The sequence below is a fragment of the Nansenia antarctica genome, assembly GCF_963989245.1.
Source record: "Nansenia antarctica genome assembly, chromosome: 4".
Classification (NCBI taxonomy): domain Eukaryota; kingdom Metazoa; phylum Chordata; class Actinopteri; order Argentiniformes; family Microstomatidae; genus Nansenia; species Nansenia antarctica.
In genome coordinates this window covers 65076956-65096955 of record NC_137689.1, presented here as the reverse complement: position 1 = coordinate 65096955, position 20000 = coordinate 65076956, and the positions used below count along the sequence as shown (strand labels likewise).

The window sequence follows — 20000 nt, the reverse complement described above, 5'->3', positions numbered from 1 at the left end:
ATTTTGATTAATTAATTACAGAAAAAAGAATAACTTTCTAAACGCTTTTTTTTTTTTCAGCCCTGCCACTTCTGTCCCTTGTGAGAGACTTTTCTCCCTTGCAGACAACATAGTGCAAAAAAAGAGGGCCTTGAGCTCTGAAAATGTCAACATTTGTCAACGTTTGTCTGAATCAGAAGAAGCAGTAGGCTTAGAGGTATCCTGAGACCAATGGGTTTGTTGTGACTGTGAAGGGTACTGTTGTTGTTTTTTGTTTTTTACCATTTTAGATGGCACTTGTGACTATGTTAAATTGTTGGTCTGTTTATTATTTTGACCAAGGATATTTGGGTGGGTAGGGGAGGGTTAGTGTAACATTAGGTTAGGTACATTGTGTGATCTGTTGGTCTGTGTAGCTAAAATAAACAGGATTTTGCTGCTTTAAACTTATGTATATGTCTATTCATTGATTCACTCATATGCCAAATCCATTTGACTTGAAAACTGTTGCTTCTCATGTCAAATATTGATATGCGCTTAAAATGCGCATAACAATTTAGATTAATCAACTACAAAGCCTCTAATTAATTCGCTACATTTTTTTTTAAACGCGTCCCACCTCTATAATTTACTTTTCTTTTTTTTGTTACTACACGCATGATTTCCTCTAAACCAACATATAGAACTGGTAAACATAAACCTGTTATGTCAAATAAAAAATAATCTATATTGCACAAGGGGTTCACATACTTTCAAGCAGCACTGTACATTATGTCTCGCTGTCTCAAGGTCTGGGCCAAGGACCTTCTACGGTATACAAGACAACACACACATGAACACGCAACAATATACACACACACACACACACACACACACAATAAAATTCCTCATTCCATGGCATGTATTACAATGAGCCCATCCTCCCAATTTCTACCTCCACACACCGCAAAATCTCAACATACCATATTATCAACATGAACAAATAAAGGAGTGCATAGATTCCAGATAAGAAGGATACAGCCGCCTTCATTAAGCCATGTCAAACAACCGTCTTTACTAACTAACACACTTCCATAATCTTGCTTTTCTGCGTGTGCGCGTGCGTGCGCGCACACACACACACACACACACACATACACACACACACACACACACACAAGAGAGATCATTAAATCAATTGATTGCAGCCTCCTCATCCAGTGGTGAGGTGTTAGTGTGTGCACTGCCAGAGACAGCTCTCCATCCACTCTCCTCACAGCAGATGGCTGCTGATGACACTCAGTCATAACTAACAGCACAGAGTAAACAGTCTGGTGGGGGAGAGGACACACACTGGGGAGAGCATGGCTTAATCGCACGCACACACGCACGCAAGCACGCACACATACATACACACACCTGCTCTGTTGGCCCTCCTGCTCCTGATTAATGAATCATTCAAAGAGGGTCAAATGAAATGCAACTGTACGGTGTGTAACAGGTCAAACAGCGACTGTTGTCTGGAGCTGAGTTAAGCCTGGTGTGAAGCGCCTGGCCCACAGCACCCGTCTAGAGGCTCCGCATTCCTACCGGGGTTAAGCTGCGGAGCGACTGACGCCGCACAAATATTAATCCTCTTATTACCACACACACACACACACACACACACACAAAAACAAATGTCATATTTCATGGAAGCCGTTCACATGACAAATTTCTGTCGCCTCCAAAATGTTGGAGCGGCTTAAGAGAGAGAGAGAGAGAGAGAGAGCTAGACGCCCTGCTGGGGGAGGGCTCACGGGGAGGTGCAGCGCCCTGCCCAAGTCACGGGACAGCGACTTCTTTCGGGCTCTCCACTCCAAAAAGCTTGGATTTCAAAGTCTGACAACGACTAACAAGGTTAAAGTAGAGATTCACAGCTTTTATCTGACAGTATGTGTACATACTGGTTTCATCATTCAGAAATGACACCGCGTTTTAATGCATTATCCCCCACCCCCGCCCCCACGCAGGGCATTGTGTATCAGGTCTGGGCATGCGCTGTCCGTTTGGAACAATGAAAAAACCCAACAACATCCTTTTGTTTTGTGAGACAGGGTCTGTTGTCGGGTGGCGGGGGGACGGTGTGTGGCAGTCATGGCCGGGGGGAGCGGCGGTAGACGGTTGTTTTGGCCACCGGTGGCAGGGCCAGCCTGTTCCACTGTGGCTGTTTGGTCTAGACAGAGCGCCTGGAAGCTGTGTCAGGTTGACCTACTGAGGGGGGGGACCAGCAAACTGCCCCGGAACCACTGACAGTGTCACACACACACACACACACACACACACACACACACACACACACACACACACACACACACACACACACACACACACACAGGTACACAGGTACACACACAGGTACACACACAGGTACACACACAGGTACACACACACACACACACACACACACACACACACACACACACACACACCCAGGAGCACACAGACACACTCCATTGAAGTCTCAGTGTCCTGCCGTCCATTACTGTCCATTACCTGCTGTCCATTACATTGCCGGCCTGTTCCACTGTGGCTGTTTGGTCTAGACTCCAGTCATTTGGGACATTTAGACAGAGAGCCTGGAAGCTGTGTCAGGTTGACCTACTGAGTGACAGCAAACTGCCCCGGAACTACTGGCGCAGTCATGCACGCACACACACAGGTACACACACACACACGCACACACACACACACGTACACACAGGTACACACACAGGTACACACACACACACACACACACACACACAGGTACACACACAAACACACACACACACACACACACACACACACACACACACACAGGAGCACACAGACACACTCCATTGAAGTCTCAGTGACCTGCCGTCCATTACTGTCCATTACCTGCTGTCCATTACATTGCCGGCCTGTTCCACTGTGGCTGTTTGGTCTAGACTCCAGTCATTTGGGACATTTAGACAGAGAGCCTGGAAGCTGTGTCAGGTTGACCTACTGAGTGACAGCAAACTGCCCCGGAACTACTGGCGCAGTCATGCACGCACACACACAGGTACACACACACACACGCACACACACACACGTACACACAGGTACACACACAGGTACACACACACACACACACACACACAGGTACACACACACACACACACACACACACACACACACACACACAGGAGCACACAGACACACTCCATTGAAGTCTCAGTGACCTGCCGTCCATTACTGTCCATTACCTGCTGTCCATTACATTGCCGGCCTGTTCCACTGTGGCTGTTTGGTCTAGACTCCAGTCATTTGGGACATTTAGACAGAGAGCCTGGGAGCTGTGTCAGGTTGACCTACTGAGTGCCAGCAAACTGGCCCGGAACTACTGGCGCAGTCACACACACTAGGGCTGCACGATTAATCGATTTTAAATCGAAATCGCGATTTGAAATGATGCGATTAGCTAATCGCAAAGCCTGCGATTTGCCTGCGATTTTTTTATTTTTTTTTTAAACCTTTATTTGACCAGGAAGTCACATTGAGATTAAAACCTCTTTTGGAAATTTGATCAGCACTCATGGAATGCCTCTTGTCCAATCAAATTACTTGGTCTCTTTATGACTTTGAACCCGGCGCTCTCAGAGCGAATTTACGAACGCAGGCATAGGTTGTGTCACGACAGTCAGTCCAATTATTATGAGACTTTGGGCTAACGTAACGGAGACAATTAGACACCACTTGGCTTACTGGACGTATGATAAACGTTAGTATGTTATAATTGCGACAGGTAAGTGTACAATTTCACTATACTAACTGTACCAGCCAAGTGCATGTCGGTGCTGTTAGTCCAGCCTTAAACTTAGCTTAGCTAACTTGTAGTCTTCGAGACGGTAGCTTAGCTTAGCTACTCATGCTAACCCGGCGTTAAAGTACAGACACAGAGTTGACAGTCTCAGCAACCTGCGGGTTGGTGTTTATATTGTATAGCAGGCTTATGGATACATGGAAGTTAACTGTTCTGTTGTCAAACATGAATGTGTCCTGTATGCATAACCTCATACCATTCGTTCATACCAGCCGGCTTTAAAGACGCAGAGGTTAGCCTAGCCTAGCCTTGGGCTGAAGTATGTCACAGATTCCTAAGTCAAGGTGACGTGTGTCTGTGCTCCATAGTCAGAGACCACCATTCTATCATTCATCAGTTCGACTGTTGACCGAGTCATCTAGATGTGGTCCTTTCAGTTATAGTCACAGTGTATCCCCAAATGATCATTTTAATAGCTGGATCATCGTAGAAAGTAGCCACCTGTCTAGATGAGATATACAATTCATATCTTTTAAGTTCTCATCCTTGCATTAGAATTAGAGCAGTTAATAGTTTGATGGTATCATGTGGTAATGCTCTCTGAAAATAGGTGATAGACAGATTCATCCAATCACCTGCCAAGTATTTTTTGAAAGTACCTGCCCTTTTCCAAACAGCTTCCAATTAAGCTTTCCTAGATGGTTGTGTGAAACAAACCACCTGAGTCAGGTTAGTAATGCTCCATCACATGTTTTAATCTGAAGCTTGATTTTAAAGCAACCCAACTTTAAAGCAACCCAATGTAAGTTTAGTTCTTTCACTCGTAGCTTGGGGGTGCTAGAGGAGGGAGCCTCTAAGTCCCCTGAAGACGTACAAACAAACTGCACGTTGATACGACCTTCCTAGCCGGAGATATGGCCACACTTTACAAAAACTCCCTTTTTTTTTTTTTTGCTATTTAAAAAATAAATAATCGCAAATTAATCGCAATCGCGATATCTGTCCAAATAATCGCAATTCGATTTTTTCCCCAAATCGTGCAGCCCTAACACACACACACACACACACACACACACACACACACACACGCACATGCACATACACAGGCGCACATGCACATACACACACACACACACACACACACACACACACAGACACACACACACACACACACACACACACACACAGCTCGTCTCCCCAACACAACAAAGTACGCACACGCACACGCACACACACACGCACACACACACACACACACACACACACACACACACACACACACACAAACACAACAATGACAGACAGACAAAATACTCGTCACACTGTGGGGCACAAAACAGCCGGTGGCCTAATGTCCTGTTGAAAAAGGGCTCAGCAGAGCGCTCCACCTGTACACATGTCAACACCATCCACCCAAGAGAGGAGAGGTCACCGAGGAGGCTTATCACTGCTTCTGTCCAGGCCGGGTGAACTAATGAAAGGGGAATAGAGCCATGACTGTAGCTGCTACAGTGACATGGTGGAGGGTGTGTCTGTCTGGCTCCATGGGGCCTCTTGTAAGCGCTGTTGGCTGACTGAGAGGCCATTGAGAACACACCTGCAGCTCCACCTAGAATACAACAACAAAGCACACTGTCCACCCGCTGGTACGCTAACGCTAGCCCTATTCTATTCTCAGTGACAGACATGGCTTTACGTGGTCGGGACGTCCGTCAGTCTCATGACATGAGTACTGGGTGGAGAATGTTCCATGTCAACTGTTTCAAATGAGGGTCCTAGGCGGAGGGAGTGGATGGGAGGGACTCCATGCTGAATGTGATGGCACTAGCAGAGGGAGGTACATATATCAGTGTTTAATATCACCAACTCATTTAGTGCCCAAATGGAGTGACTTTATTCACCAAAAATGCCGAAATTGTATTCATTTTGTAGCCAATCAAAGTACTGTTGCTAAACATTTGCCACTCTAGGTGGTGAGTATTCTGGAACTGTTTGGGACCCAAGGGATTCTCGTACTGTAATAAGTCCAAGTCATTTCCCAGGGATAACCAATCATTAGTCGATTGGACTACACAGCGTTATGAACCAATCGAAGGGGATACAAATGTGTTAGGGAAGAGCTGTGCTCAATGCCAAGAAAAAACGATAAAGATGGAGATTCAAAAAGACAGCAAGTCGATTATCCACACACCATCCCAGCATGCAAAGCAAACCAGGCTGTGTGCATGCAAGCTGTATGTAAATTAGACTAGGAAAAAGAGGCAGGCCAATGGTCCCAATTATCCACCCTCTTCCCTGAAGTGTGCATTTGTGCGCTACCCCCTACGGATTTAAAAGCATAGCTCGGTGTTTAAGCATGGTCTCCTCCACCAGTCCACCAATCCGATGCATTTAAATCCGTGTCGGGGTAGAACACACTTCAGTGGTAAGTGAGGATTGAGAATTGGGACACCGGGAGGCAGAGAGAGAGAAAGAAAAAGTCAGAGAGAGAGAGAGAGAGAGAGAGAGAGAGAGAGAGAGAGAGAGAGAGAGAGAGAGAGAACAGAAGAGGGTGTTAGTCAAGCTGGTTAATTAACCTGGCAGCATAGGACTTGAGAAAGAGAGAGCAGGTCAAGTGAGCAAGCTCCTCCCCCGCGTCGCCCACGGTGACCAGCCAGAGCGAGGGAAATACATATTGTCCAGCAAACACAAGTAGCTCTGCATGTGGCGGCTGGTGGAACTGTAAGACAAGGAGTGGGGGTGGGGGTTAATGTTGAAAAGACGGGGAAGAAAAACTATGGAAAAGGGAGCCGAGGTGATGAGTCTGTGGTTGTCCGTTGCAGAAGAACAGCCAGAGTTGTCTGAGAATGTTGATTGAAAGCATTACAGCCATGCTAATGGTAATAGACAGTCATAAGTGACAGTCAGAAACAAGACAATCCACTCCCTCACTCTCTCTCTCCCCGGAGAAGTTAAACACTGGCCTTGGGCAGTAACTTAATTGGATTTGGTGCTCTCTCCCCGAGTGACACTCATTAACTCGTCACCCAGACTGTTCTCCCTAGGCTACCGGCAGTTATGCACTTGATGACTTGATGAGTTTCTCACAAAAAGGTCAGATTTCAACTGTCAAGCCCTTCTGCTTTTTTCACCGCCTGCATATACTGTTGTTTCAAGTAGAGGCTGGTAGAGGTAGAATTTTGGAGGACGGGCTCATTGGGACACATGGAATGGAATAAGGAATGGTAACTAACACAGGTTTGACACCATTCGTCATTCTATTCCATGATTTACAATGAGCCCGTCCTTCGATTTCTACCTCCACCAGCTAGCGACTGTTTTTTTTTCCAACTGTGTACCAGTTTTGTCTTGAAAAAAAGAATAAATTAAAAAAGAATATAATATATTTGTGCATTTCAACTGGGATATTTTGACTGGGAAAGCACAGAGAAGAAAGTGGTGAGGTTGAGTTTTTTTTTTAAATACATGTTTTATTTGCCATGCAATCGACTTGTCAGTCAATTGTTGGAACTTGGTATTTTTTGCTCTAGGAACAGGGTGAGTCATAGTCAGCGCCCCTGGAGCAATTAGGGGTTAAGTGCCTTGTTCAAGGGCACATGCAGCTCCCTCTTGAGGCGGGGATTGAACCAGCGACCTTCCGATTGCTAGCCGGCCTCTCTAACGACTAGGCTACCACCGCCCCTGCTCCAGTCACACTGCTCCCTGTACAGTTGGCATGGAGTCTGTGGAAGGAGACGGAGATGCGTCGATGAAGAGTCAAAGCGGCGTGTGAGTTACTGACACATCCATGTCACTGCCCCGCAGGGCCGGCTTGGCCATAGATGGGAGCAGCGCAGCGGACACTAACGCGGCGTAAAGCATTTTCATCCTCTGCTGCCTCACTTCCAATATATATAGGAACCTAGCGATGACCCCTCTCCTTTAGAGTCGATTAATAACACAGAAAATCACCGAGATGCTGCAAATCTGGCATTTGGAAAATTACTTCAGGAAATTCCCCCAGCAATCATGTACGTGTTCAATTACCCCTTCACCACATCCACGACCCAGCCGGAGAAGAAACACACGTACTGTGTTCCTCTCTTAGTCATAAAACACCACATAGTGTGTGTGTGTGTGTGTGTGTGTGTGTGTCAGTGTCAATCAGCCTACGGAAACACTCCTATTCCTGTTCCATTTTCCCTGCGGTCAGAATCAGCATCGGAAGAAATTCCTGAAGGCATTGATGAGAGGAAGAGGAGTGGTGTGCTCTCATGTGGTCGTTGCGGTTCATTGTCCCGTGACGGACAGTGAGCGTGGCCAAAGTGTGTGTGTGTGTGAGCTGGTGTGCGTGGATGCAAGTGTGTATGTGCATGTGTGTGCATTTGCGAGTGAGTGAGTGAGTGTGTGTGTGTGTGTGTGTGTGTGTGTGTGTGTGTGTGTGTGTGTGTGTGTGTGTGCGTGTGTGTGGTCCTGACCGGGGCCTACTCTGAAAACAATGGTCTCTGTGCAGTATGAGTCACTGGTCTGGCCCGTCAGATGCTCAGTCTGAACCCATAGACAGGAGCATCCTCTCCTGCCACAGCCTGAAGTCATTACCCTGCCTGATGGCCTGCCTCACCACTAGACCACACCACCACCACAGTCATGATGTCTTTGTCCAATGTTAAACACATGCGCGCGCACGCGCAAGTCTCAATTGCATACATAACACACATGTACACGCACGTACGCACAGACATACACACGCGCACGCACACACGCACACTCACACGTGTTCAGATCTGTGCATACCAGGCTAGTGGTCTACAGTATGCAGTAACTACCGGCTACAGGTACAGCCTTCCAACGGCTAGCGCTGGAGAGCAGTTTGGCGTGAAACGTTTCCTACTCTTCTTACTTACTCATTATAACCATCAACTTTTCCATCTTAAGGGTGGAGACAAGGTGACTGTGAGAGAGTGTGTGTGTGTGTGTGTGTGTGTGTGTGTGTGTGTGTGTGTGTGTGTCTATTTATTAGAAGCTACCAGGGCAATCTGGAATGTGTTGTGTTTTAAGCCGTCAGGGCATTACGAGAGGCCAAATCTCCAATTCAATCATCATAAAACATACTGTAGGACTCCACCCTTCAGGAGAATTTTAAAAACAGAATAATTACCAAAAACGATTCCCCTTAAAATCTGACCTTTATTTTATGCCTTGGTGCTTAATTCCATCATGCGCATTACCAAAATGGCCATTGGCACAAAGTAAAATGCGTATGACTTCACCAGCGTTTTGTAGCCAATCAGCCAATCAGAAACCAGAAACCACAAAACAGTGTTTGTTTAAACCAATAATCGCCCTGCTCTTTTGATCAACGCTCCCAGTTATGAACAGTTGTTATGGAAATGTGGGAATGTTGTGTTTGGGGGAATCTATGGTTCATGTTGGTCACCTTGCTGGGGAGGGAGTGGATGGCTTGGTCACTTGTAAAGGCCAAAAGTGACACACAAGTGACACACAAAAGTGGAGTCATTCTAGAGGTTGTATGCAGTAGGCAGTAATTCTTTCAACTGTTACTTCTCCTGCTACGACTGGTGGATGATGATGATTCACTTACTTAGTCAAATGTACTGATTGTAAGTCGCTTTGGAATAAGGCGTCTGCTAAATGCCAAAAATGTCAATGTAACTGAAGCGGGGAATCTGCAGAACCAAAAGTATGTGGCATGGTGGGGGGTGGCGAGGGGCCCCGCTAAGACAGCATGCTAACATCTACTTTGGTTGGCTGAATTTGTTCCAAATGAAGTAATGGATGAAGAGAGAGAAGAGAGATTACCGACAACCTTGTTAAGAACAGAACAGAACAAAAACCAAAAGATAAAACTAAGAGTCTATTCTCTTAGTCTAAACCTGATGAGGATGTTGGTTCCATATACCTTTTGTTTGATTCTTCTCTGGTCTGGTCAGTGTACCTGTCCTCCCTCCTTCCCTCTCTTACCCTGTCTCTCTCTTACACCGCACCCCCCACCTCCACCTCTCTGTACATCTCTCCCTCTCCCTCCCCCCTCCCCCTCCCCCTCCCCCTCCTCCCTCTCTCTCCACCCCCTCCCTCTCCCTCCACCCCTTCCCCGACACATCCAGACCAGCCTGCAAGCTGAGCCCAGACCTTACTAAGGCGGGGCAGCAGTCTGCCGGTGGGTCACAGAGGCCGTGTGGCTCCATGCTAGCAGGCTACGGCCCGGCCTGTCAGGGTGCAGAGAGAGCAAAAAAGGGTGAGGCCTCACCTGATGATGCGCTGGGCGGCATACTGGTGCAGACAGCGGAACTGGGCGGACATGTTGGCCAGGGCAGCCAGGCAGTTGGTGTGCAGGTATTTATCCTGGAAAAATACATAGGATAGCCTTCTTGAAATTATATGATGTGTGTGTGCGCACATTTGTGTGTGAGACTGTGCGTGCGTGTGTGTGTGTGCTTGTTCAGGTCTCTTACCCTGGTTCTGGTCATGTTGAACTGGATGGTGCGTATTACCACCAGGATGAGCAGGCTGCCCAGGGAGATCTCTGTCAACGTGCGCTCTGAGTACCACGTGATATTCTTCAATACCTGAGAGAGAGAGAGAGAGAGAGAGAGAGAGAGAGAGAGAGAGAGAGAGAGAGAGAGAAAAAGAGAGAGAGAAAAAATAAATACATGAAAAAATTCAAAATGGACACCCAGCTGGGAGGTGAATAGTTCAAACTTCACAGCAGTGAAGTTACCACTGTCCCACTGAATGACCAGAATCAGAATGTCCTCAGATAACCGTTTCTGAGGAGATACAATCACTGTCACAGAAACAGGAAGTATCGTATGAGCCATAAATGTATCCAGTGTTATTCTCTCTCTTTCTCCATCTCAAATGACAGCTCTGTTGCAATGTTTATGGCCATTTACTGTACCAATGACGTCATGTCTGGGGCCCATACTACTTCCTGAAGATGATACCCTCATCTGGCACTGGAGAATGATGGAAGGGCGGAAAGGGACACGAAGAAGATAAGATAAGATATACTTTAGTGTCCCCAGAGTGGGGAAATTAGTCTTGGGCTGCTGCTTCACACATGAAAACAACCACTGAAGAAGTGTCTACAGACTGAAGAAGAGTGAACAGACTGAAGAAGAGTCTACAGACTGAAGAAGAGTCTACAGACGGAAGTGTCAACAGACTGAAGGGTCAACAGACTGAAGAAGAGTCAACAGACTGAAGAAGAGTCTACAGAATGAAGAGTCAACAGACTGAAGAAGAGTCTACAGAATGAAGAGTCAACAGACTGAAATCTACAGACTGAAGAAGAGTCAACAGACTGAAAAAGAGTCAACAGACTGAATAGTCAACCCAATTGAAGGGTCAACAGACTGAAGAAGAGTCAACTGACTGAAGAAAAATCAACAGACTGAAGGGTCAACAGACTGAAGAAGAGTAACAGACTGAAGAGTCAACAGACTGAAGAGTCAACAGACTGAAGAAGTCAACAGACAGAAGAGTCAACAAACTGAAGAAGAGTCAACAGACTGTAGAGTCAACAGACTGAAGTAGAGTCAACAAACTGAAGAAGAGTCAACAGACTGAAGGGTCAACAGACTGAAGAAGAGTCAACAGACTGAAGAAGAGTCAACAGACTGAAGGGTCAACAGACTGAAGGGTCAACAGACTGAAGGGTCAACAGACTGAAGAAGTCAACAGACAGAAGAGTCAACAAACTGAAGAAGAGTCAACAGACTGAAGAAGAGTCTACAGACGGAAGAAGAGTCAACAGACTGAAGGGTCAACAGACTGAAGAAGAGTCTACAGACTGAAGAAGAGTCAACAGACTGAAGGGTCAACAAACTGAAGAGAGTCAACAGACTGAAGAGTCAACAGACTGAAGGGTCAACAGACTGAAGAAGGGTCAACAGACTGAAGAAGGGTCAACAGACTGAAGAAGGGTCAACAGACTGAAGAAGAGTCAACAGACTGAAGAGTCAACAGACTGAAGGAGAGCAACAGACTGAAGAAGAATCAACAGACTGAAGAGTCAACAGACTGAAGAGCAGAATAGTCTCCCCCAATCAGAGGACATCAGAGTCATGGCGCGCTGAGGTCAGAGGTCAGAGTCAGTCCACAAGCATGACTGACCATACATTGTGTAGGCACCTCTAAGAAGTCACCACTGAGATCAGTCACAGTGAGTCACTTATGGGCCTGATCCCAAACAGTCCCCTGGCCCCTACTGCTTGTGCACTTGCGGAAATCAGAGAGGATTTGATAGATGTAAGCAATAGGGCATCTCCACGCATTCCAGCTCTGACAGTCTGCCCTATTGATATCACCTACTGTGTCCTAATCTCTCATATCTGGACAAGAGCATCGAGGGTTAGGCCATCTGGGATTGGGCTGTGTGTCCTCTGACCCAGACATGTGGTGTGGTCAGACTGTCGTCAAGCTGCGGTAACTGGTCACCCTGACCTGGTCACGATGGCGGGGAGGGGGGCTCTGATGATGGGTTAGGGTTAGGCTTTGAAGGCGAAACACACACAAACACAGGCTCTGTTTTGTGTGTTTTTCCTTGCCGCCGTGTCCACTGTTTTCGCCCCACTGGAGAGTTATTTGGGATAGGGGTCTACCATTCCATGCATTACAATGAGCCCCGTCCTCCGATTTCTACCTCCCCCAGCCTCCCCTGGTACAGACACATGTGATGTTGTGTGTTCTGTGTGGAGCCTGTAGGTGAGCGGTAGCGGCAGGCTGAGCTGTAATGTCAAACAGCTGCATGGATGACTCTCCCGTCTCGACGACGCCAATGTTGTCCACACTGTGTTTCCAGGGCGCCTAGCGACCGCGTTAATAACGCTACTTGTCAAGAGTGAGGCTCGGCTGGCAGAGGAGGAGGTCGTAAGGATCTGTATGATTTAATCCTGGCCTGGCACTGTGGCAGATGGATACTGAGTCCAGCCATCTATCCAGGAGAAACCACTTCTCCCTTGAATATGGAAATGTAATGACATAGCTGTGCATGTTTTACTAATACACAATCTGAGGTAATCCACTATATATACAAAAACAAAAGGCATCATCTAGTGATATACTGACCAGTGTGCAGCATCGCACACACAGACACACCCCTCCGTCTATCCATCTGGTGTTATGCTACACTCCACAATGTCACCGTGACAAGCCCCTCTAAGCGCTCGATGACAACCAACGGCGACTGATAGACACAACATCACCGTGGCGTGAAGAACAAACCACCAGAGCATGCTGCTGTTGTCCAGGTCACCCACAGCCCCAAACCCCCCAGACAACACTTCCACAGTCCATATAGATTTCTCTCTGTTCCCTCTGTCTGCACAGACATAACCAACTGACCCCAGTTCACATTAAACTTGCTGGAAATGACATGTCAACAGAAAAAAGGAACCGATGTGAAATGGATTTCTGTTCAAAAAACCTATGGAGAGGTCTGGCTGCCAAGTCCCGGGGAGGGCTCGAGGATTTCCGCAGTCTGCTATAGAGAGATGCATTCATATGCAGCGCTGCCCGGCGCAACTCGATATGCTCAGCACGTACAGAGAGAGAGAGGGAGAGAGAGAGGGAGAGAGAGAGAGGGAGAAGGAGAGGGAGAGGGAGAGAAAAAGAGAGAGAGAGAGAGGGAGAGGGAGAGAGGGAAATGGTTTAAAAATGTCAGGAATGATTCACACGTCTGGAGGTAATGGGAGTGCGGACTGGAGTCTATGCTCTATTACTGTGGTTGGGGGGGTATTACTGTGGTTGGGGGGGTATTACTGTGGTTGGGGGGGTATTACCATGGTTGAGGGAGTATTACTGTGGTTGGGGGGGTATTACTGTGGTTGGGGGGGTATTACCATGGTCGGGGGGTATTACCATGGTCGGGGGGGTATTACCGTGGTTGGGGGGTATTACCGTGGTTGGGGGGTATTACTGTGGTTGCGGGGTATTACTGTAAGTTACCTGTGACTGTCTATAGGTCTATTTCATAAAGGCTGAGCAGGTTAGCCTGGCCTACCCTAGCCTAGCGGTGTGCTTCTACAGTCCATAACATAAGTTACCTGTGACTAATAGGGCTATTTCATCAAGGCAGAGCAGGTTAGCTCCTAGCCTAGCATAAGGGCTACGGTACTCACCACCTCGTGGATGGAGCGGTTGAAGGTGTCGTCCTCGGTGAGGATGAGGAGGATGATGAGGGCCATGTAGACGTGGTGGGAGTTCCTGTCCTCCACGTGGTACAATATCTCTAGGATGGGCATCACCTGAGGGTAGACACAGACACAGACACACAGTCTTAAGACCATATATATATTGCTATAAGGTATGTCATACACAGAAGATGGGGCCAAGCGCTACATTTGGGGTGTGTGTGTGTGTGTGTGTCTCCATGGTGTGTTAGGCTGATGTAACTAGAGCTGAACCTTCCGCAGACAGGCCGAGGTGTGAGAGACGAGGTGCGAGAGACAGTGTGCAGCACTGCAGCCAGTGTGTGGTGCTCGGCCCTGGAGGTGGGGGGACCACACCGACAAAGCACTGAGCCAGCCCCGACAAGTACACTGCACTTGAAAGTGTGTGTGTGTGTGTGTGTGTCTGTCTTCAAGCCTTTAGCATCGGCCCAGGGTTTTTTCTGAGGGGGAGTGGGTGCCGACAGTGTGGAAATGATCCTCTGTCACAGGTGGGTGGTGCTCCTTCCTTCCCTCCCTCTCTCTCTCTAACTCTCTAACTCTCTCTCTCTCTCTCTCTCTCTCTCTTTCCCCTCCTCCCCTCCCCTCTCTCACACAGTTCAGCCGTGCTGTGCTCGGGAGGTCATCTGCCAAGCCCCAGCCAGCCAACCCTGCAGGACCAGCTGTCCACTGAGCCCCATTATGTCAGCCGGGGGAAACAATGACAGGCAGAGACAAAGCGGATGACTAAGATTACCCCGAGTGCATTTGCCCCCCCATCCTCTGGTTTCCTGAGCCAATAGACAACCGCGTTAGCATATAGGCACCAGCCCAAGTCATCTATAGGTAATGCTAACCGCTAACCTAGGGGGTTGGGGGGGGGGGGGGGGGGGGGCAGACTGGAGAATACATGAAACGATTTGTACAAGATGAACTGACGTCGTTGCATTATTGATCACGAATGGCACGGGTTTGAATCGGCCGAAGGTTTGCAGCGTCTGCATCATCCCCGTGTAATGATGTTACAGCTGATAACATCTTGTAGTTTGGACATTTTAGACGTAGAAACCTTGACGCAGAGTCTAGCTTGGGTCGGGGCTACGGAGATATAATGAGAGCCCTAAGGAATAGAGAGCCTCCGCTACAGGAGCATTCGGATTGAAAGCCAACATCAAAAAGACGTATTATCTGTTTATTTTATCGGTTAACGACGCGACGCCTCTGAAGAGGCCTGCCGCTGAGCGATACGTCAAGGAGGAAGGCTATCTCCGCCTCGTTATCGAGAGTTACGTCGTCGATATCTCTAATCTGTTCTGCTATCACTCACAGCCAGGGGTAGGGGTGATACCGCGGCGTGGGAGAGGAGGGAGAAGGATTTTTTTGAGCAGTGGGAGATAAAACGGAGAGAACACAACCTCACAACGACGCCTCGCTTGATTGTACGTTTGAGATTGTGACGTCTTTTGTGATGACTGAAAATAGTGTTGTTTTTGGTCTCTGTAGAGTCATAGAAATATAATTTATATACATATATATATATATAGTGGTGGGAGTGACTGGTTGATAAAATATTTTTAAAACAATAAATCTCCCTTGTACCCCACAAATGGACAATAAAGTTTGGAGGGTTTTGAAGGGAAGTGGGGTCTGACCAGGTTCTCCATGTCTGTGCGTGAGAGCATGTAGGTCCTCATGTTGGTGTTCTGGTGCAGCAGGGTGTAGAGGAGGAGGGTGGCCTGGTCCGAACGCTGCTGCTCACACAGAGCTGTGTACAGGCTGTTGAAGTTGATCTGGAAGGTGTGGGGCAGCTCCGTGGGCAGAGGAGACGTATCTGTAGACAGGCAGGCACACACACACACACACACACAGACACACACACACACACACACACACACACACAGACACACAGACACACACACACACACACACGTAAACCAACAAGACTCGGGCTCGATCTTTCATGTTTTTTTTGTTTTGTTTTGTTTTTGCTGCTTGCAGCTTCAACCCGCAACGAGATCTCGTGGCCAGATCTCGCGCTACAAGAATGTATCATATCTCACGCAACGACCAGGCTTAAAGGCAGATGTCTGGGTGCATTTTGGATGTAAAAATGATGACGATAGAGATGAGCAGGACAAAAGCAAAGCCATATGCAAGCTGTGTAAATTTAGTGGAAACACCACCAATCTACGGAACCACTTATTGAGGCATCACCTTGACGTGAAACATGGAAAAGCGGATCCGAAACAAGCCTCGCTGATAAAGACGTTTGGTTGCAAATTACAATCAAATTCTCCGCGTGCCCAACAAATTACTACAGCGTCGTCAGTGTACTAGAACCACGCTACGTGTTACCGGCACGCAAACAGTTGAGTGAAGTGATAGTCCCAGACATGTCCGCGCAGGTGAAACGTGACATTGCAACTTCACTCCAGCCAGCAGAGAGAGTTGCCATAACGTGTGACAGCTGGACATCCAGAGCAATGGACTCGTACCTGACAATCACTTGCCACTTTATCAGCGAGGCTTGTTTCGGATCCTCTTTTCCATGTTTCACGTCAGGGTGATGCCTCAATAAGTGGTTCCGTAGATTTGTGGTGTTTCCACTAACTTATTGTTACTGTATACTACAGTATTTTAATAATCATTGATTTTCCAATTATGTTTATTACTGAATAAAATCTTCCAATCTCCAAAAAGTGAGAAAGCAGTAATAAAGGGCTTTAGTTTCATGGACATTATGGTTGACAATGTGTTTTTTTGTTCCCCAAAATACCCTCATCTATTGCACTATTTTCGTTAGAGTTTTGCACATTTTTATTTTGTATATATATATACAGTATATATATTATGCAAATAAGCTATTTGAGACAGTCCTGAGGGATATGTGATGTCTTGTTTACCGATAGGCTATGTTTGTAGCCCCTTTATTTACACTGGCTGCAGTAAAGCACGTTAAAAAGCACTTTTTGTAGTGTCTGATTTAGCAAAATGTTGGTCAATGATGTTCATTTATGTTCCAATAAGAAGTACATTCATGTTACTGCTTTGGAGTCAATTCTTAATGTAAACATTGATATGTTTAACAATGCTACATGTTATCGGGTTCCTTGAACCATTTATAGCATTAGTTCTGAGAATCTCTTCATATTCAAGGAAAATTGATATTGTAACTAAATCGAATCGGAATCGAATCGAATCGTGAGCTGTGAATCGGAATCGAATCGTTTTGGGAAATCAGTGGCGATACCCAGCCCTAAACAAGACTGACAGTTGAGAGCAGGACTTGTGCTAGCTGCTTGCTCTATGTAGTGAATAGCCGTAGGCAATCCCGGATATCTGAAGCCACGCCCCTCTACTGGGGTTCCCTGTTGACCCTCACTACAAACAGCTTACCATTGGCCACTTTCGACAGCTGTTGCTCTAACTGTTTCAATAAACCTTTTCATGGGTTTGGGGCATCATTATCCAAATAGTTAGCAGTCATCACCATCAATCACCATCATAGTTAAAAGACGATTGGAAACCCCATTGGAGACACACACTTCTGTACCGCAGTAGAGAGCTGTGAGACGTCACGCCATGAGTATCTATACTGCTATCTATACTGCGCCTGAGCGGGCAGGCAGGCAGGCCCCCTCACCTTGTGTGTTCTTGAAGCAGGTGACCGCCTGTCTGTAGGGGTTGGGCCAGTCCGGACCGTCCGTCAGATTCGCTAGAACCAAGAGCAGCAGCAGACTCTGATTGGACAGGGGCAGCGGGTTCTGGTCCTGCTCCACACCTGGCTTACTGCCGGCACCGCCCAGCGTGAACACACTCCACAGCCCGCCTGGAACACACAGGGAAACATATTTTTTTTTTTTTACATTTGAATCATTTAGCAGACACTCTTATGCAGAAGAGACAGACAGACAGACAGACAGACACACATACACACATGCACACATACACACATACACACACACACACACACACACACACACACACACACACTCACACACTCACACACTCACACAAGTGAAACAACTATACATCACAATCATCGCAATTTCCCAAGTAAAGTATTTTACGCACACAGACACAGACACACAATCAGTACGCTTTAACAGCTCACGATTGATGTCGTACAACATCCCCGTCATGACTGAGGTACTCTAAACAGGCCGACAGAGAAACACTCCAGAGAGATGTGAGAAGCCTTGTTAATCAGCGGTGTTAACACCGTCAACGTATTGACCACAGCAATTTACCCACATTGATTGGTATTACTTGGCCTAATGTGAAACAACCGTACATCACAATCACTACTAAGTACCACTTTCAAGAAGTCTTTTACACACACGCACAAGCACACAGACACAAGCACACAGACACAAGCACACAGACACAAGCACACAGACACAAGCACACACGCACAAGCACACACACACACACACACACACACACAAGCACACAGACACAAGCACACAGACACAAGCACACAGACACAAGCACACAGACACAAGCACACAGACACAAGCACACAGACACAAGCAGAAAGAATGTGGGAATGTCACAAAAAAGAAACGGAATGTGGAAAAATGTAGAAGAGGAAACCGTCATTTCGTTCCATGCATGAATGAGCCCGTCCTTCGATTTCTATATGCTCTGAATACCTTCTACAGTACTACACTGCACTGAGGAAAGAAACGAATAGAGTCTTTCAAAGTGGCAATGGATCTGTCTCCATCTAGAGGTCCAAGACGGAACTGAACAGAAGAAAAGGACATTTTCCCCAGCGAAGCCGAGCAGTCCCAATCAATGTGGGTAAATTGCTGTGGTCAATATGTTGACGGTGTTAACTCCTCTGATTATCAAGGCTTCTCTCATGTGTTCCTCTGTCAGCCTGTATTGAGTACCTCAGTCGTGATTGGGGGATTTTGTACGACGTCAATGTGAGCTGTTAACTCACTAACTGCCAGAGAATTCCGGAACACTCACCACCTAGTGTGCCAAGTTTATGTGGTATTTACCTAGCAACAACATTTTGAAGCAACATAATTCCGATGCATTTTTGGTGTATTAAGTCACCCTTTGCACTCTAGAATGTTGACTATATGGGCGACCCTCTGCACTAAACGAGTTAAAGCAGACTGACTGACTAACAGGATGTGTGTGTGTGTGTGTGTGTGTGTGTGTGTATACGTGTATGCGTAGGATGTGTGTGTGTGTGTGTATGTGTGTATGTAAGATGTCCATGATGGGTATATAATATGGTGTGTGTGTGTGTGTGTGTGTGTGTGTGTGTGTGTGTGTGTGTGTGACAGGGCTTGACTCCAAGTTTAATGCCCTGTGGCTGGCCTGTATGGATCTGGTGGGCAGAGAGCTGCCACAATGTCTCAGCCAACGGACATAAACGAACAGCCTCTGCAGGAGAGAACAACATTAAGAACAACCCAGCCCCAGCCTCTATCCCCAGCCCCAGCCTCTATCCCCAGCACCAGCCTGTCCCCAACCCCAGCCTCCATCTCCAGCCTCCATCTCCAGCCTCCATCTCCAGCCTCTATCCCCAGCCTCCAACACCTTTTTCTCTACCAGCCGATGATTCAGAGCCTCTACTGCCCAGCACCATTCCTAATACCCTGCATGGTGTGGTATCATGGTGTGGTATCATGGTGTGGTGTCTGATGGGGGTGGGACAGGAACAGTGGAAGAGGGAGAGAAAGAGAAAGGCAGAGAAAGGGAGGGAGGGAGAGAGAGAGAGAGGGAGGGAGGGAGAGGGAGAGAGAGAGAGAGGGAGGGAGAGGGGGGGGGAGAGAGAGAGAGAGTGAGGGGGAGAAAGAGATAAGCAGCCCTTGTGACTGACCTCTGTTCATCACTGGCACCAGAGAGACTAGACCGATGGTGTCAGAGTCCGGCCCTGGCAGCCGTGCTTCCTGACTGACTCTCCTCCCTCCCTCCCTCCCTCAATCCCTCCCCCCCACCATCCCTCCCTCCATCCCTCCCTCCGTCCCTCCCCTTCGCTGGCCTGCCTGCCCTGCCTGTCTTGCCCACCACACAAACACAATAATGCAATATGGCATGTACTTCTCTGGCCTGGAGAAGAA

The 20000-nt window shown here is 47.4% G+C and overlaps 1 protein-coding gene across 1 annotated transcript in view; it reads right to left on the bottom strand.

Annotated features, from left to right (window-relative positions):
* dym (dymeclin) overlaps positions 1 to 20000 on the bottom strand; it is a 77814-nt gene that overhangs the window by 31513 nt on the left and 26301 nt on the right. The window contains exons 9-13 of the mRNA XM_080530316.1: positions 17558 to 17743; positions 15567 to 15745; positions 13888 to 14013; positions 10219 to 10332; positions 10014 to 10108 (exon numbers count right to left, since the gene is read on the bottom strand). Of these exons, the coding sequence (XP_080386442.1) occupies positions 10014 to 10108; positions 10219 to 10332; positions 13888 to 14013; positions 15567 to 15745; positions 17558 to 17743 (700 nt within the window). The remainder of the gene's footprint in view (positions 1 to 10013; positions 10109 to 10218; positions 10333 to 13887; positions 14014 to 15566; positions 15746 to 17557; positions 17744 to 20000) is intronic.